Genomic DNA, 17,345 nt, shown 5'->3' with positions numbered 1-17,345 from the left:
GCCATCGCCATCGCCATCGCCATCGCCATCGCCAGCCCAGGACCAGCAGCAGCCGCCATCGCCATCGCCAGCCCAGGACCAGCAGCAGCCGCCATCGCCATCGCCAGCCCAGGACCAGCAGCAGCCGCCATCGCCATCGCCAGCCCAGGACCAGCAGCAGCCTCCATCGCCAGCCCAGGACCAGCAGCAGCCTCCATCGCCAGCCCAGGACCAGCAGCAGCCTCCATCGCCAGCCAAGGACCAGCAGCAGCCGCCATCGCCAGCCCAGGACATGGGATGTGGACTCTGCACATCTAGACGAGATGTTATCAACAGTCTTATGGAAGAAAACAGAGAGCTGAAGAGGGAGCTTGATGAATATCGGATGAATGAGAACTTTCTGAGTGGTGACGATAACACAGTGAATTATTACATGGGGCTTCCAAACTTTGCATTGTTCCAGACACTTCTACTCACCCTCACTCCATATCTGCCTCAAGGTCGGATGCAGAAGCTCTCACCCTTCCAGCTTGTCCTATTGACTTTAATGCGCCTCAGACTAGACCTGCCAACACAGCACCTCAGCCAACTGTTTAGAGTACACAGGACAACAGTCGCCGATGCCTTTCACCATACCCTTGGAGTGATGTACGCACAGCTGAGTCCATTGGTGCTCTGGCCAAGCAGGGAATGCTTATTGACCAGTATGCCACACGAGTTTGTGGAGTCATTTGGGAAAAATGTGGCTGCCATTGTGGACTGCTTCGAGGTGTTCGAGAAACCCTCAAATGTACTGTCAAGGGCACAGACTTTCTCTCAGTACAAACACGAATACACCATGAAATACCTAATTGTGATCACGCCCCAGGGTGTCATTTCCTTCATATCTAACGTGTGGGGTGGGCGCACAAGTGACAAGCATATAACTGATTAAAGTGGTTTTCTGAACAAACTGTTACCAGGTGACATTGTGCTGGCAGATAGGGGCTTTAATATAAGAGAGAGTGTGGGTATGATGTGTGCTGAAGTGAAAATACCTACATTCACAAGGGGTCGTGCACAGCTGGAGGCGAAAGATGTGGAGGAGCCTAGGGCCATAGCACATCTCAATTCACGTAGAGAGGGTGATTGGTGTTGTGCGCAACAAATTCAGATTTTTACATTCAACTGTACCTGTGCACATGCTGCTCAAATGTGAGGGTGAAAACCTAATGCCTTTAGATAAGATTGTCACTGTTTGCTGTGCCTTAACGAACATGTGCAAAAGTGTTGTTTGAGTTCATTCCTCATTGTTCATTACTTTTTAATTTGTTTGAAATAAATGCTTGAAACAACTTTATATGGCTTAACAATGTTTATTAACAGAACAGGAAAAAATAAGGGCGCAAGGTGCAGAATGCAATATACCTCTAGGAAAAGTTAAGTGCAAAAGAACACTGAAGTGATACCACTGGAAAGTCCCTATAAGGTCCCTTTTCTTTCGCCTTATCTTTCTGCATTGCTTTCTTTCTTTTTGTATTCGTCTCTGTCCTGCCGAAATGACAAATGCGGGAAGATATCTGGCGCGCCTCCGTTAAGTTCTGATGGCGTTGCCCCAGGCAACCAATAGCGTCTCCTGCCAGCATGGCCGACCGGAGTCGCTTTGCGATAGTTATCATGCTAACCATATAGTTTACTGCGCTGTTACACATCTTTGTCTATAAATATAACATTTCATGATTTTTTTTTTTTTTTGCACCATAATATTTTGTGAAAGGTATCAATTTTTTAATTAAAGGACAGCAAAGCTATCGTTACCGCTGGCAGTTATTTCGGTTGGAATTAGTGTGTTTATAATGTACCCGACCTAGCTTATTGTCAGTGCATTGTATTTTAGATCTATATGTTTTATGTTTTTCTCTTCAAGGGAAATAGCACTCCAAATGAGACAGGAGACAGTTTATTTGGTGTCAGAAAGGTCATCTTTGCTTTCAAAATTTGAAACAGCCAGCTCCATTGGCTGCATTATAACATACAGAATGCCCGTTAATGCAGCTTGAAAGAGTGTGTTCTGTGCAGATGACACCATATCCCCCAGTAGCTCGCCGTGATCGTATAGTGGTTAGTACTCTGCGTTGTGGCCGCAGCAACCCCGGTTCGAATCCGGGTCACGGCAGGGATGATACCCTGACACGGCTTGGGTGGATCACTTTTTTTCTAGTTTTGTCTTCGTCATAACTGATAGAATTGTATGACAGTGTAGTATTTCATACAGCTAATGATTGCAGGTGACATTTGTCTTAGCTGCTCACTTTCCCTGAACAATAAGTATGTTGCCTCTACCCGAGAGTAATATAAGTATCTTTTTACACCACTCTGGCCTCTAACTATTCAGATTTCGGCTCTATATTCTTACGGTCAAGTGCAAGATTTGACATATCGAATGAGCATTTTTAAAGCCATTATCTCCCGTGATTATGGTCCAGATTCACACTTTACCAATTGTTAATATTTTGTCACTTTGCCCCATTTGAGAGGAGGGTCTTTTGGAGTGAGAGGCGCTTGTTCATTGGTGCTTACCAAGGCCAGGCGTCAATGTTCCGAGACAACGAGCCAATCAACAGAGACAGCAGATCGCATGTGCCGTTAGCTGTACGAATACAGATGTCTGATTGGTATTTGTAATCTCCAGTAACAGCACCAGTCTGTGCAGAGTTCCGTGTTTGAGTTTATATGCACATGAAGAGTTGATCTGGTATATGTCATTTTTCTCTTTGTTAATAGAAAAAGGACAAAAATCGAATAATCTCAAAGGTTAAACTGCGCGGCTTGACACCCATATTGATAGCATCACTGGTAAGTGCAATATCACAGATAACTGTGATGGAGACTAATGGCTGACAGATGACAGACTTAAACTGGCCTACGCATTTAATACTTAATATCACACTGTTATATCAATTTTAAGTTTGTAATGTACGTTTTTACGAGCGCATATCCGATTGGCTTCAATAGATGATGGACGTCTCTTCAGCAAAAGGATCGCTTCACCCCTACTGGCCACGGGACCTGTCGATTCCCACTTATGTGGCCAATGACCGGTCCATGTCGGAGATTCTTTTATTTCTCTTTTCTGTGTCTGGAGTGTTTCTGCTTGCAACATGGCTGATCACAGGGGCCACTGGCAGGCTGGGAACGTGGAGACGTCTGGCCATTTGCTGGTTTGCAGTTTGTGGTTTCATCCATGGTGTCATTGAGGGCTGGTTCTCACTGTATTATGATATCATTCCCGGGGACCAGAGCTTCCTGTCACAGCTCTGTGAGTACCAACAGAGGCAACTTTTTCACAAGAATCGCATAAACTGTGATGGTGCAGTGTTCAATGTGTTTTCTATTCTTCTCTCCCAGGGAAAGAGTATTCCAAAGGAGACAGCAGATATGTAATGTGAGTACATTTCTGCACTGAATAATTCTGACACCCCCACCCCCTAAAGAACAGACAAAACTGTTATTAAAGCTGCAACTTGTGTTTCTTTTCTGTCTAGTGCTGATAACTTCACTGTCTGTATGGAGACTGTGACTGCTTGGTTCTGGGGTCCTTTCAGCTTTTGGGCCGTATATTCCTTTTTAACTAATAAGCCCTACAGATTTGTTCTGCAGCTCATCATTTCATTAGGTAAGAAGTTACTAAAAAGTTTGCAAGATACAATATTTCCTTTTCCACCATGCTTAGAGGTTGTTTCCCATTCCGTATATTCCCCTTTCTGACTCCAGGTCAGCTGTACGGAGCAGTGCTTTACTTTTTCACGGAGCACAGAGATGGTTATGCTCACAGCGAGTTAGGACATCCAATCTACTTCTGGTTCTACTTTGTGTTCATGAATGTGCTGTGGATCGTCATACCGCTGGCGCTCATCGTGGACGCGTGGAGAGAGCTGTCAGCAGGCCAAGCACACGCAGACAACACAAAGATGAAGACTAAGAGTAAATGAGCAGCAACAGGCAGAGCGGACTGTGGGACTGAAGGGCGCAGATTACAGGACACAAGACAACTTCCTTTCAATCGTTTTTGTAAATTTTGAATGTCATTTACAGAATTATAAAGAGTTTATTTTTATGGCAGCCTTCTTCTCTTACTTTTTACAATAATAAAAATGAATAAATCAGGTGTTCTGTCATGCCGACTTCATTTTGTTTTTATATTTTGCACATCACAGCTTCACAACTGAACTGAATTCTGAATTTCAGACTGGCTGAATGGTTTGTAAAACATCTGGCAATATTAAAAATAATATTTTCTGATTTTCTGTCAGTTGTTTGATTTATTGGACTACTTGGATTTCTTAATTTTTACTAAACTAGTTAAGTAAGTAAGCCTAATTAAAGCAATGAGATAAATCATAGCGGTAAGAAACTGGAGCATTTCTCTCCTAGATGCAGTCATCATTTTTTTTCCAAAGTATCTAAAGTACTGCTGTTTACTTTTTATACTGTTATTTTGTGTAGTCTATTTAGTGTGTATGTGTGTGTAATTCACATAAGCTACTGGATGCCTGAATTTCCTGTTGGATGAAAAAGTATATCCATCTAAAATTCAAAACGTATATAAAGAAAAGGTAAGTAGTCAGCTTTAATTCTGTACAGACGACATTAACTGTATGCAGCTGCGTTCCACTGCTGGACATGTAGAGAGCCAAGATATGCTTTAAGATTTGAAGACATTTTAATGCCAAAATGTATAACCATGACTGAATAGTACTGTTGCAGTTCAAATCAGATGAAAGTTTCCCTCTAGATATTTCCCAAACACATACTTGTGATTGTACCAGTCGGTGCAAAACGTACCTCACATTTTTCATGGTGATTGTGTCACACAAAGCCATTTTACCTGTTATTTCATGAGATATTTTTTCTCTTTTCAAGTCTCTCTCCTTTTATCTTTTCATAAAGGCCCACAGCTTGTGTACGTAAACTATGGGATCACGAAAATGAACCTCAGAACGCCATACTAGTCAGGTTCACTGTGTACTTTTGTGGGAATTTTTGGGGGATTTGTTGACCTATACATTTTTGGAATCTGCAGAGGGTCCTGGTTCACTGGCTTCCATTTCTGTACTGGATCTTTTACAGCCACGTTTTATTCCAGTGGACATTGTACGTTCAAAGCGGTCTCTGGATCGTTGCAGCTTTGTCTGGTGGGTAGCATTAGAGTAACAGCCTCTATGCCATGTGACTTTACTTTCTGCTAGGATTTCTTTAGTGCATCCTTGGAGACGGCTTTGAATTTTCAAATATTCTCCATCAAGTACATTTTTGTACACAGTGAACCTGACTATTTATATCACCTACCCACTTATGACCACTTAGTTTTGGTTTATAAACAGCAAAGAGCCGCACCCTCAACACGCCGAAATAGCTCAGTTGGGAGAGCGTTAGACTGAAGATCTAAAGGTCCCTGGTTCGATCCCGGGTTTCGGCATTTTGATGTCGGCTAACATCTTCGCTGAAAGACGCGACATCTTGTGGCTGCATTTGGAAAATGCTTTTTTTTTTCTTGGCTAATTCAACGACTCCAATGATCAAATTCATCCACCACTTCATTTTAGCTGAAATAAAGACTCGACAATGAAGATTTTGCTTGAGTTTATTTCTTTAAAGTTACATTCAGGCAGCACAGAAAAGGGAGAAAAACAAACATCTACAGATTGAGGGCTTGTGTTGTGAATGCACTTCGATTTAATGGTTAATCATGAGTAAAACATTCAATTGCTGCTGATTTTTAGTCCATCTTCAGTTGAACATTTTGCTGAGTCTCAGTCCTAGTTGTGCATTTCTCTCTTTCTCTTTACTAATTATATCTTTAAGTGCCTTTACAGCAGGAGGTAGTTCTGGTTGGAGCTCCAGCAGTTTCACAAACGCCCCTTTGGCCTCCTCCAGCTCATTCAGCATCTGGCAGGCCTGGCCCAGCCGGTACCAGGCTTTAGCAGCACCAGGATCCAGCTGAGTGGCTTTAGCAGAACTTGCCTTAGCCTGCTCCGGTTGGTTCAGTTTCAGCTGGCACAGAGACATGTTTGAGTGAAGCTCCGCTTTGATGATTTTGAATTCACCGACTGAAGGGAGCTGTTGCGTTTCGTCAGTAGTGTTTGTGTCTCTCTGCTCCTCTCCTTTTTTCTCTGCATCTCTAAAGAGGCCACAAAGAGGGACGAGGAGTTTGAGGGCCCGGCTGTAGCTGTCTGCAGCTCCCCAAACATCCCCACTCCTGAATCTCACTCCTCCCCTCTCCTTGTGTGACTTGACCCACTCCCATTTTTCACCAGCAGACATCTCCCAGGATTCTTTTCCTTGTGTGAAAACTTGGAGTTCAACAGTCGCACATAAAGGAAGGTTCCCTTCTGAAGGCTGGGAAACGGAGGCATCTTGTCCATTTCCAAACGGAGTAAGTTGTATCTGAGTAGCAAAACACAAACCAGGACTGCATCATCAGGTTCGACCGTATCATGAGAGAGTCAACTTTGACTCCACCCAACACTTTCACATAATATTCAGCAGGCAAACCGGACTCGTACAAGTGGCCTTAAACTTTGAGTTTAAGGGTTTGGAACCGGGTGGTACTGCTAGTACAACAGTGTTTTTCAGTGTAAGTACTGGTTACAATATATTGTACTCTTATGTAAAAGTCACAATAAGTGATTTGATCAGTATGTCCCTAAATTTGCTTTCAGTATCACAAAAATGTAACAGAATACAACCTCTTGCATCTTGAAGGACGTTCATTCAGCTTTTTTTAAGTTTGTAAAAAATTAAACACAGATATGATCCGAAACGATTTTAATAATTTTTTTTTTTTTTTCTACAGATGGAGTTGAGGGAAAATGATAGAATCACCTTGTCATTTGGGAATTACTCTGCTGTCGAGAGAGCGTTTGCAGAGCTTAACAATCTGCTGCACTTCTTCACAAAGGCAATTCAACTCAAGAGTTGGGCCAAAAATTTGGAACAAGTGCAAACAAATGAGAGAGCGGGAACAAGGCTGATCGAGGAAGACGTCAAAGCGTCAGGACAGAAAACTCAACGCAATATGTCCTGAAACAGAAAATGCACAACGACAGAAACACAAACCCTAACTAACTCCTAAACAGAAGAAAACAAGCTCACAGAGGGCCACAGAGATCCAATGAAACGTACCGTATAAAGACGACAGCCTAAAGAAAACAAGCCAACTGTCACAATCGTTGATTATGTGGGGTTGACGCCAGGTAAAGGATGAGATAAGATGGCTGTTTCAGGGTGATAATACATCTTGCCGCAGGGCACAGCGTTCAAACTTTTCTTCAGGAAAGACCTACGAACTCAATGACATGGCCAGAAAATAGTGCGGATCTCCATGTGGTTGAGAATTTATGGTGGATATTGGGGAGAAAAAAAAAAAAGATCCATAACAAGGCTCCATCACGCAAAACTGATCTGTCAGCAGCTTTACAAGAAAGCTGAAACCTGATTGATGAAGACTATTTTTTTTTATTAGTCAAGTCCAAAGAATTTAAGTCGCCATAAAAGCCAGAGGAGGTATGTTTTAGGTATGCAGAATATTCAGCAGTAACTTTTTTGGTAATATATTTGCGATTTATTTCTTATTTAAAAAAAAAACAAAAAAAACATCCCTCAAGTGTGGCCACATTTTGCAAGAGGTTGTGATACGGAAGGCTGACATACGTTAACGCTGAATTACATATCAATACACTCTTACCTCACATGTCTCTCCGGCTCTCATCCCCTCCAAACATGTCTCTGTGACATCGCACTCGCCCTCCCCGAGCCTCAGCGTTGTCCAGTCACCCAATGGGGTCTGTAGCACAGTGTCTTGGCACCTGAGAAAGGGTGCGGATACTAATTCTGTAGCGTCAGTGACTGACAACTTTTCACCTCTTTTTTCAGACACCGAGCCACCCGAGTCTTCCACGTGAGCTCTGAGCTGCACTCGGACCTGACACAGTGAGCCCAGCTTTGGACAAAAATCGGATGAACCTGCTGGAGGAAACAAAGAGACATTATGTGAATTAGGATACTACACAAATTCTATTCTGAGGAGAAGGTGCTGAAAAGGAACAGGTAAAGGTTAGAACAGTATCGTACACGTAACATCTCCAGAACTAGAAGCCGTTTGCTTGTGTATTCGTTTTCGCCGGACCCTCCAGAGGCCTCGGGGACACACCGACACCCATGAGGTGACGTCGACGCCATCGTGATCACCATTACCATGTCGTGTATCCAGAAGGTGAGCACGTTCCATCACTAGGCTCATAAAAACATTCAAACATTAATGAAAGATGATCACACATTGATGATCAAACATCCACCTTAATGCACATCACAATACACATATTTGAAAACTGGAGCTGCTGATTTGTAAGAGAATAATCCAAGCTTAGTTTTGCATTTGAGACCAAATAATAGGTAACAATACCATATTTTGACGGGATAACACACAAAAAATGACTTTAGCTTCTAAAACATCATCTTTAACATCTTTTTCCACAGTTTGTTGAGGCCTACAACAGTTCAGCGATACACGGTGGGCATTCTATCATCTCATTTTTGAATTTATTTTCCAAATCTGTGAGGTTAACTAACTCCGACGCTCGTCTGCAAAGCGAATGTAGTTCGTAACTTTGCAGATGAATAAACGTCTCTGTTAAGACAAAATGAAACCCGTAGACCTTCAGTTTTGAAGCACTCGAAATCAAGTTAAAATCGTCTAATAAATCTAACATAATCAAGCTAATAGTCAGCTGATGTTAAGGAAACAGAGACAGTTAGGACGGGGTTTTTCATACTGAGTATTACCCGTTAAAGATGCACTATTTTGATTGTGCCTTTGCGTACGTGGTGTGACGGGCTAAATGCTATTTATCTATACACAATACTTGATTGGTAACATCGTAATACTCGAGCATTAGATGGCTGTCGTGCCGACACTGTGCATCTAATTAGTCTGCATGACACGAGCAACAATTAACTCTCACAGGTGAGTCATAGCATCCACCTTACCCCGTACACAACTGCCAGTAATCCCATCAATGACAAAGCAATGAATCTACAGATGGGTACAGAAGAAACAAAAACAACAACAAAAAAAGTAGTTCCCGCGTTCTTCTTCGCCTTCCTGATGGCGCTCCTGTTCTTCTTCGTTGTGTTGGAAGCTGGTTGCCAGCGTTACTGAGAGCAGCGCCACCGCCACCTACAACACCGGAGGCTTGGACCATTCCGATTGTAATGAAGTTTCTTGACAACGTTCTTGGCAAAATGCTTCTTTTTTTTTCTCTCTGACAGAAATATTGTAGCCTTCAGATGCAGTCAGACATATCTTCATTCTGGAATAAAAGCACTTCTCTCCCTTTTCCTGCAGATGGACACAACAAGACCCAGATGATTGAGACAGTGTAAGCAGTCTTCGGTACATGTGCACACTATAAAAAAAAGGTCCATGTCAGATATGTGCAAATGCATTTTTCTCATCTGATTTCTACATGCTGTCATGTACTGTCCACAGCTGTATCCCTCTGGACAGTTTGGCAGCATAAGTGTAGTTGTGGGTTAGATAAGTTATTAAAATATTTGAGGGAAATTTGTTCACATTCCACAAAACTCACTCACCTCAAACACACTTAAAAACAATAAAGTTGGTGGTTATAGCTGGTGCTTTCACAGTTATGGGCTTGAAGTTGTGTTGTAGTGTCATAAATTCAATACCTCAGGATTTAGAAAATAAATTGTGAAGAAATTATGAATCAAGGAAGAGTAATTCAATAAGTTTGTCAATGAAAACAATTAGTACCATTAACTTTTACAATTAAATGAGCAGCAGAATTGAACACAAAAGGAACAGCAATTAAAGGTAGGAAGGCGGCACGCTAAATCAATGGGTAATGTCAAAACTTGTCTCAGTAAATTTGTTCAGAAGCATGACTTTCCAGTAGGGGTCCCTCTCACTTCAACAATTTCACATAAAGTGGACCACAGAGCACATCACATGTAAGTTGTGAGCACTGTCTGTTTCTTGTCAACCAATTTTACTTACTTTGCAGAGTGAGATTTTTTTGAGCAGCTTCTCACAGTTGCTCCATCATAGGCGGTACACGTGCACTCAGCTCCAAAGTGAGAAGCTCGTATTTCTGCTTTCACTTTTTTTTTTTTTACATATCTTTTTTATATATTCTCATGAAAGATTTTGGAGATGAGGGCTGTTCAATGCTTTTCACATGGCGTTCAGACAAAGACTCACCCCTTTTGTATCCAAAGACCGATCACTGGCAAACCTTCATTTCCTAATATATTCCTTTAGTGCCTCATAAAACGCACTTTGAAGCCAAAGGTGAAAGTGTTCCAATACCACCGGTACGATGTGGTTAAATTCTGGTTGTGAGATTCACTGCTGGTCTAGCTGCTCAGAAAAGACAAATATGTGTTTTAAAATCAACTGTAAAAACAACACAATTACAAAGAAGTGATTAGCTAATTAAGTGTCTGGTCAATTCCATTTAGATGAATTCAGCAAAAGGAAATTCTGTTTTATTGATACAGTGCCAAATCACAAACAAGACATCTCAGGGTGCATTTAACTCCTTTTAACAGGAGGTAATCTCCGTGGGAACCAAACACTGAGGAAAGGTACTGGGGAAGACCAGAGAAAGAGAAATAAAGACACAAAATTAATGACACACAAAAAGGGTGTAATTAAGAAAGAGGGGAGATAAAGGGGAGATGCTCGGTGCATATGGGGAGTCCTCCAGCATCTTGGGAAGGATGTCCAGCATTATCTGAGCCAGCAATAATAATAGACTGTGTCAAAAAGAAACGTTTTAAGCCAAATCTGTAAAGTCTGAGTAAATCAGAATATCTGCATTCTAAGTTTTACATGTGGAAAAATACAGTATAATCTATTCAGCCTGAAATATTAAAACTATCACCAATAAAACAATGGTCTCAAGAAGGAAAGAAAATGAGTCTGTGCTACTTGATCTGAGATGCCGGGGGGTTGTCCGCTGAAGACAGATTTTGGATCAGCTCAAATGATCTGTGCTAATGGTAAAACAGCTCGTTTTGATCAAAGCAATGTGCTCAGATGTTAAATCACAAACATAGGCCACAGATATTAAATATTTCACTAACCGCCTGACTCTGGACAAGGGTACAGAGATTTTTAATGGTGGTTTTGTACTGTGAGGATTCAACCTCCCAGATACAACGGTGCAGCGTGAGCACTGCAGCTGGGGAGGAAGGGACTTCAGCCAGCTGTCGCATCCATGTATTAGTGTTGTCTCTCGTAAAGGTTTATAGAGCGATTGAATGAAAAATGAGGAGGGTAATTCCCAATTATATACCATCTATGCTCTGCACAAAATCAATCCACTCAGCTGCCACTGACCTAAGTTACTCCTGAAACTTGGTTCTCCAAGAGGGTCTGCAGGCCCTGAGCTGCTGGCACTGTTGATGTGTTGCCAAGTTTGTGATGGCACTGCATTTCAGTCTCACCTTTGACTAAAAACATCTTGTTTATATCATTCCTCTACCCTTTAAGTAGAAAGCCCAAATTTAGAAATTTCTGGCATCCAGGGACTACTAATATCATATCAGTGCTATGGGTGGGGTTACTTTTGTTCACTTTATGTACTCAGTCTCCCTCCAATAAGTATTGTGTATTGTTGTATTTTAAACCTGCCCTAAAAATCCTGAAAAAAAAATGGAGGAAGAAAAACAGATTAACGGTCCAACTCAACAATACAATAGAGTATAGCACTCAGCTAACATGTTTAAGCATCTATTGTCAAACACGTATAGCCTGTTTCCATTCAAATCACTGAATTTGCTTTATTCTACTTACAGTTGAGAGGCTTCCCAAAACCAAACTGGGAGCTGGCTCCACAAGAGACAAGGACAACTGAAAGCTCTGCGTCCCATTCTAATTTTAGAGACTCTTGGAAGAAACTTGCATGGCATGTCCATGGTAATAAAGTCTTCAATTTATGCTGTTGATTGGCCAGTAATGCTTTTGTGGGTGAGAAGGACGTTAATTGCAGTTTTGGATTTCACAGGGAGTCCATAAAAAGAAGCTCGATGAGAGAAATATGATGTCTTCTGCCAGTTTTCATCAGTTCACTGGATACGGCATTTAAGTACGGCTGGAGGCTTTTGAGGGTGTTACTGGGAGATCCTGTACTTACAACACATCTACATTTGTTCAGTCTAGAAGTAATACATGCTGGAATAGTTTTCTCTGCATCACTCAGCATTCCCATTTTGACAACCCAGTACAAGACAATCCGCTGTTCTGTTGTAAATTGCGATGAAAATAGAAAATATCAGTCAAAAGGGGGATAAGTTATGATTTTCTGACTGTAGTGTAAGTAGTTCAGGAGTTAATACAATGTCAAGAGTGTGTCTATATTCACCATCTCTGGCTCTAATCTAATCTTTTCCTCTTTCTGACAAAAAAAGCAGAGCATTTGCTTCTATAATCTTTCCCCATGTGTTACCGATATCATCTCACTCTCCTCAGCTTCTCCATTCTACCCTCTCCAGCAGCCCCCTCACCTTCCTTTTGGCTCCCACTGACTTCCCAGCTGGACTATTGTGAAACATCCCTGTGGGTAAGTTCAGATGTACGTATCCCAGGGCCTGTGGACTGCTTGATGTTCGCCAAGAGGCCAATGCAACCTGCCAGTGGTGGAGTCCAGGGAGCTGCTGCAACATCAGTAGCCAGGCCTTTGAACTGCTAGCAGGGTTGGTGCGACCTCTGCTAGCTTCTCTAAGGGGTCCAGCATGCGTCATTCAGGGAAAAGGTGGTAAAGATGAGGAGATAAAAGACGTAGATGGATTGACAGAAATGCTAAACATTTAGCTTGTCTAACATTTAGCTTGTGTTTGTTTTTTCCTCATGAAAGGGGTAGTTAGTTCTCCTGCAATTCCTCCTCACACAACCCTTTACTCTATTAGATACTAATACGCACACACACGCACACACACAACACTCATGACACTGGTAAGCCAGAGGCTTACTCATAAACAGATCAAGCCACACGACATAATGTTTATTTCTCACGGTGTAAGGAACTGCTGCACATTCTGCTGTTGCTGCATGTATATGTTTAAGTGTTTTGGGCACTTTAACTGCATCTAGGTTTATTCCCCCTGGGCTGTTTATCGTCTATAGAGAGAAACCTGACGACAGCCACAGACTTTACAATGTAAACTCAGTGTGAAGCCTGAAACTTTATCCTATTTAGTTCCCACACTCTTCATTAGTTGAGTAGGCTATCTAGATAAACTGAAGGATCATCAAATTTAATTTAGGCTCTACCACCGGACTCAGTTTTAAAATCAAATCCAACTATGGACATCTCAATTCCATTCCATGTGTACAGTGAGCATGTTGGGGAAATGTTGTGCTGTACAAATGTGGTGTCAGTCAAAAAGAACCTTGAATTATTTAGATTATTTAGATCAAAAGAGACAGATCTAAGAGAAAAGTACCATTTTTATCACTACACCAGTGTGAGTGTAATATTGAGTCTATCGCTGTCATACTAGTGCTGCTTTTAGAGTGATCAATGAAGGAGCCCAACTTGATGCATGGCTTTTAATTCAGACAGATTACCAGAGTTGCACAAGAATTGAAGTATAACTTTACTCTTCCATTAGCAGGGATGGAGTAGGGCCTGCCAGGTTAGGGCCATTTATCTACATTATAATGTCATGATGAGATTGCTCCAACTGCAAGGGAAAACAACAGGCTCCCAGTAAACTCCCAGGGTAACAAGACATCATAGTATTGCATCCTTGTGTGGCAGATGCACTGTGAACATATACAAAGGCCTCACACTCGAGTCAAGCTTCTCTGAAAATGTTATGTTTACTGGCAGCTGTAACATGTGCACCAAATGCCATTAACATGTTAAGGATTTATACCTTTTTATGACAAACACGGGATACTGATAATGTTTCAACACTGCACATGTTAGAGAAAACCCCATTTGTAACCGTTGGAGGAGTTTCTGCTTCCAAAAGTCTGAAGGAAGTCTAAAGTCCGAAATCTTGGTTTTAGACTGTCGATAGAACAAAAAGCTGGAGGATCAAATTTAGCATCATATGCACTTTTGAATTCAACTGTAGGATCTCAAGAATAGTGTATGTGCAACAAATCAACTCACAAACTGAATTACAACTGACGTAGATTAAAACAGAGAATAGAGAATTCTCCTCCCTTCCGCAGACGCACAAGCACCCATATCACTACCTAGTTACCATCAATGAACACGTTTAAATCACGGCATGCTAATTTGTATCTGCCCACTGGCAAAATAGAGAATCTGGCATTAAGTATGGGCGAATTTGTTTTATCTGGATCTTAAGACGCTCCTTAAGTCCATTAAATAGTTTCTCTGGGGGGCAGTTATAGAGTTGGTCTTGCAGAGCTTGAGTAGGAACCCATTGAGGGGAGGAGATGGCTATCAGGAGCCACATGGCATTTTGCGGGATGGGGGGTGGCGGGGAGTGTTTTTATCGATAAAAGTGGTAAAATGGGGTCTTCCTGTAAGGGAGCCTGAGGATATTCTTGTGACAGTACTTTCATGCATTGATTTGTTATATGTGTGGTTGGTTCTGTGATTACAGATAGTCTCCATTAGGCCTCTGCATGCATATTAGCGCACATCTGGATATACTTCTTCTCAAACAGTTATACCTACATACAGTCTGGCATTCCATGTGACCTTTTAATACCATCTACGACTAAAAGATAAAGTAAGTCACTGACTAACATATCTGCACACACAGACACGCATGGCATCTGCTAATGTCTTGCAACAGTTCTTTTAAAATCCACTTTTTTTTCTGTTGTCTTTGTTTGGATGATCTGTATGATAATTGCAGAAACAGCGTCATCCTCCAGTGATGCAGCATATGAGTGACTTTGATGGTAAAGCACGGTCAACATATCCATAAAGATTTTATAGGTCTGTTCAGGAGAGGCCTTCTCTGAGAGGGTTTGAGAGTTAACCGTGTACAGGTGCGACTCGTGTACCTCCTCCTCAAAGGCCAACTTAACTCATCATAGTCAGAAATCACCTGGTCTGCTGCGATTTATTCAGGCATTAGGTTTAGATCAAGGTATGGGGTCCGTAGAAGGGGGCAAGCGGCTCTAATTCAAACCAGCCTCAAGTCAAAGTAACAGCTAGCAGCACTCTGTCAACTGGTGGTCTGGGGCATGTACTGTCATGTGTGTCTGTCAGTTATAGTTAGTGAGTTCACACACTGAGGTTGGTCTAACTGCGTCAAACCGCCAAGGACTGTTCATCTTCTACCTAGCGGGTGGTGATAAGTCAAATGGCCAGAGGCATGAAGAAATAATGCGCTGGCACAGCAATTGTTGAGTGAACAAAGATAAGAAAATGTAACTTTGTGTGAGTTAATTTTATTCATTTATGAAGTATGATACATGTTGCCATCCAACAAAAACAGTTGTGAACACTATAAGCCACAGTCACCCAATCACACACAACACTTCTTTGTCTATACAGTGTTACAGGCTATGCAACGTATTCACACACTGATGGACATATTGGCGGCAACATGGGGTTTTTGCCCAAAGACATTTTGAAATGTAGTTGGGGAAGCCGGGCAACAAACCACCAACTTTCCAAATATTAGATGACCTCTCCTCCTCCTGAGCTACAGCTGCCCAGTGGTGCATGAAATACAAATGCGTGTGTATGTGTGGTGGACCTCTGCCAGATCTCGGATGTGTTTTCTGTGTCCACAGATATAATATTTAACAGTTGTTTGTGCTACAGTGCATGAAAATAACTTAATAGTGTCTTAGCACCTCATGAAATAGACACACATTGACTGTTGCTTGCATTTGGAAGTCAGTGGGGTTGGAGGAATGCACAACACCCCCAACTGACAAATGGGAGAATCAAGACTGAATCCCATCCTGACCACCAGTGCCTTTCAGTAACTTGAAAAGCAGATGTATCCAGTAGAAGCTGTTGGAGAACTTGCTTCCTCTTGATTTTCAGTGACAGTCCCCAGTACCTACATAACCTTAATGGTTTTTTTTCACATATATGGTTTGTGTTCAATTTGCAATTTAATAACATATACAGGGGCTGCACGGTGGTGTGGTGGTCAGCACCATCGCCTCACAGTTCTCTCCAGGTACTCCGGCTTCCTCCCACCATCCAAAAACCAGCACGTTAGGTTAATTGGTGTCTCTAAATTGTCTGTAGGTGTGAGTGTGAGCACACATGGTTGTTTGTCTCTGTGATGGACTGTGGACCTGTCCAGTCTTGGCCAATGACAGCTGGGCAGTTATTCCAGACTGTACATTGGATGGATATGATACACAGACTATGTCCCCTAGTGTTAAACACAGGGAAATGCATCTTATTTTCTCTGCAGCTTTGCAGTACAGGTCTGTTTTAGCAAATTTTCCTGTTCAGTTTTCTGGAATATGTGCATCGAAAAAATTGGACTAGAGCTGAAACAAGTTAAAATGTGTATGTGGTAAGTTATCAGTTTTGTTGAAGTCTTTTTTTGAATCATGCATAAACAATAATGCATGAACTCTTGAACTGAAGGGGCAAAATATTTGACCATTTCTACTTCTGTGTTTCGCACCATTTTGTTTCAAATATTTCAGTTGAACTAATAAGGAGGTTAATAATGCTCAATCAGAAATGCCTGGGTGAATGCTTTCACAGAAAGGACAGTTTCCGTTTCAGTATGTATAGAGCTTCCTGTATCCTGCAGAAATAAATATGGCGGTATGAGGAGAAGGCAGAACAGGGCAGCCCACCCATTGCAGTCCAACATACGGAGGGCAGATGTACAGAGCTGCTCTCAGAGTACAAAAGGTTGATCTAAATAAGAGCCAGCTGATGTCGTCGTTTTCTCCTCAGAACTGGACCCCTTACTTTCTGGTCCTCCATCTCTCGTTCATCTTTGTAGGCCTCTATCACTAATCCTCTCACATTGTTTGACCCATGACTACATACTTTTTCACATCTACATTCTCCCTCTTTTGTTCTGCTCTGAGCAGGTGTATGTGTGGCAGATCTCAGGGAGTAAAGTATAAATCTGTAGCAGCTCTGACAGCTTGCAGTTTCTGGTTCCCATTTGGTCTGATGCCTTACATGCAGTCTCTCCTGTTCTTCTCATTCCCATGTCCATTGCACTCATTCTATAGGTATCTCCAAAACCTTTTGAAATGTCCTGTATTGAAAAAAAACCACACAAAAAAAACGTAAATTTTTCCTCGAACATCCACATCCAAAGCAGTATGTCAGATCATCTATCCTTTGTATTTTATTATGCCTTGTACGCACTGG

The 17,345-nt window shown here is 41.9% G+C and overlaps 2 protein-coding genes, 2 non-coding genes and 1 pseudogene across 5 annotated transcripts; 4 read left to right on the top strand and 1 right to left on the bottom strand.

Moving 5' to 3' along the window:
- The first annotated feature begins 147 nt into the window (after positions 1–147).
- Positions 148–1,304, top strand: LOC142390289 (uncharacterized; annotated as a pseudogene).
- Positions 1,305–2,062: 758 nt separating this feature from the next.
- trnah-gug (transfer RNA histidin (anticodon GUG)) lies at positions 2,063–2,134 on the top strand. The gene has a single exon. It is a non-coding gene; the product is annotated as a tRNA-His (tRNA).
- A 529-nt stretch (positions 2,135–2,663) lies between these two features.
- ebp (EBP cholestenol delta-isomerase) lies at positions 2,664–4,231 on the top strand. The gene is made up of 5 exons (XM_075475681.1): positions 2,664–2,814; positions 2,974–3,277; positions 3,367–3,403; positions 3,504–3,634; positions 3,733–4,231. Exons 2-5 carry the CDS (start codon positions 2,974–2,976, stop codon positions 3,948–3,950), a joined length of 690 nt encoding a protein of 229 aa, XP_075331796.1. The 5' UTR covers positions 2,664–2,814; the 3' UTR covers positions 3,951–4,231.
- A 1,133-nt stretch (positions 4,232–5,364) lies between these two features.
- trnaf-gaa (transfer RNA phenylalanine (anticodon GAA)) lies at positions 5,365–5,437 on the top strand. Its single transcript has one exon. It is a non-coding gene; the product is annotated as a tRNA-Phe (tRNA).
- Positions 5,438–5,584: 147 nt separating this feature from the next.
- fkbpl (FKBP prolyl isomerase like) lies at positions 5,585–9,135 on the bottom strand. 2 transcript variants are annotated; one of them, XM_075475679.1, is made up of 4 exons: positions 9,007–9,135; positions 8,092–8,250; positions 7,706–7,986; positions 5,585–6,405 (listed from the first exon to the last, which is right to left on the bottom strand). In XM_075475679.1, the coding sequence occupies exons 2-4, from the start codon at positions 8,246–8,248 to the stop codon at positions 5,749–5,751; spliced, it is 1,095 nt and encodes a 364-aa protein (XP_075331794.1). In that variant the 5' UTR covers positions 8,249–8,250; positions 9,007–9,135; the 3' UTR covers positions 5,585–5,748. The 2 variants fall into 2 exon arrangements, with proteins under 2 accessions (XP_075331794.1, XP_075331795.1); XM_075475680.1 differs by having other exon boundaries at positions 7,706–7,983.
- Between the last annotated feature and the right edge of the window lie 8,210 nt (positions 9,136–17,345).

Source organism: Odontesthes bonariensis, chromosome 10 (assembly GCF_027942865.1).
Source record: "Odontesthes bonariensis isolate fOdoBon6 chromosome 10, fOdoBon6.hap1, whole genome shotgun sequence".
NCBI classification, from domain to species: Eukaryota; Metazoa; Chordata; class Actinopteri; order Atheriniformes; family Atherinopsidae; genus Odontesthes; species Odontesthes bonariensis.
The sequence above is the reverse complement of the archived record's forward strand: the minus strand, read 5'-3'. Positions and strand labels throughout refer to the sequence as shown.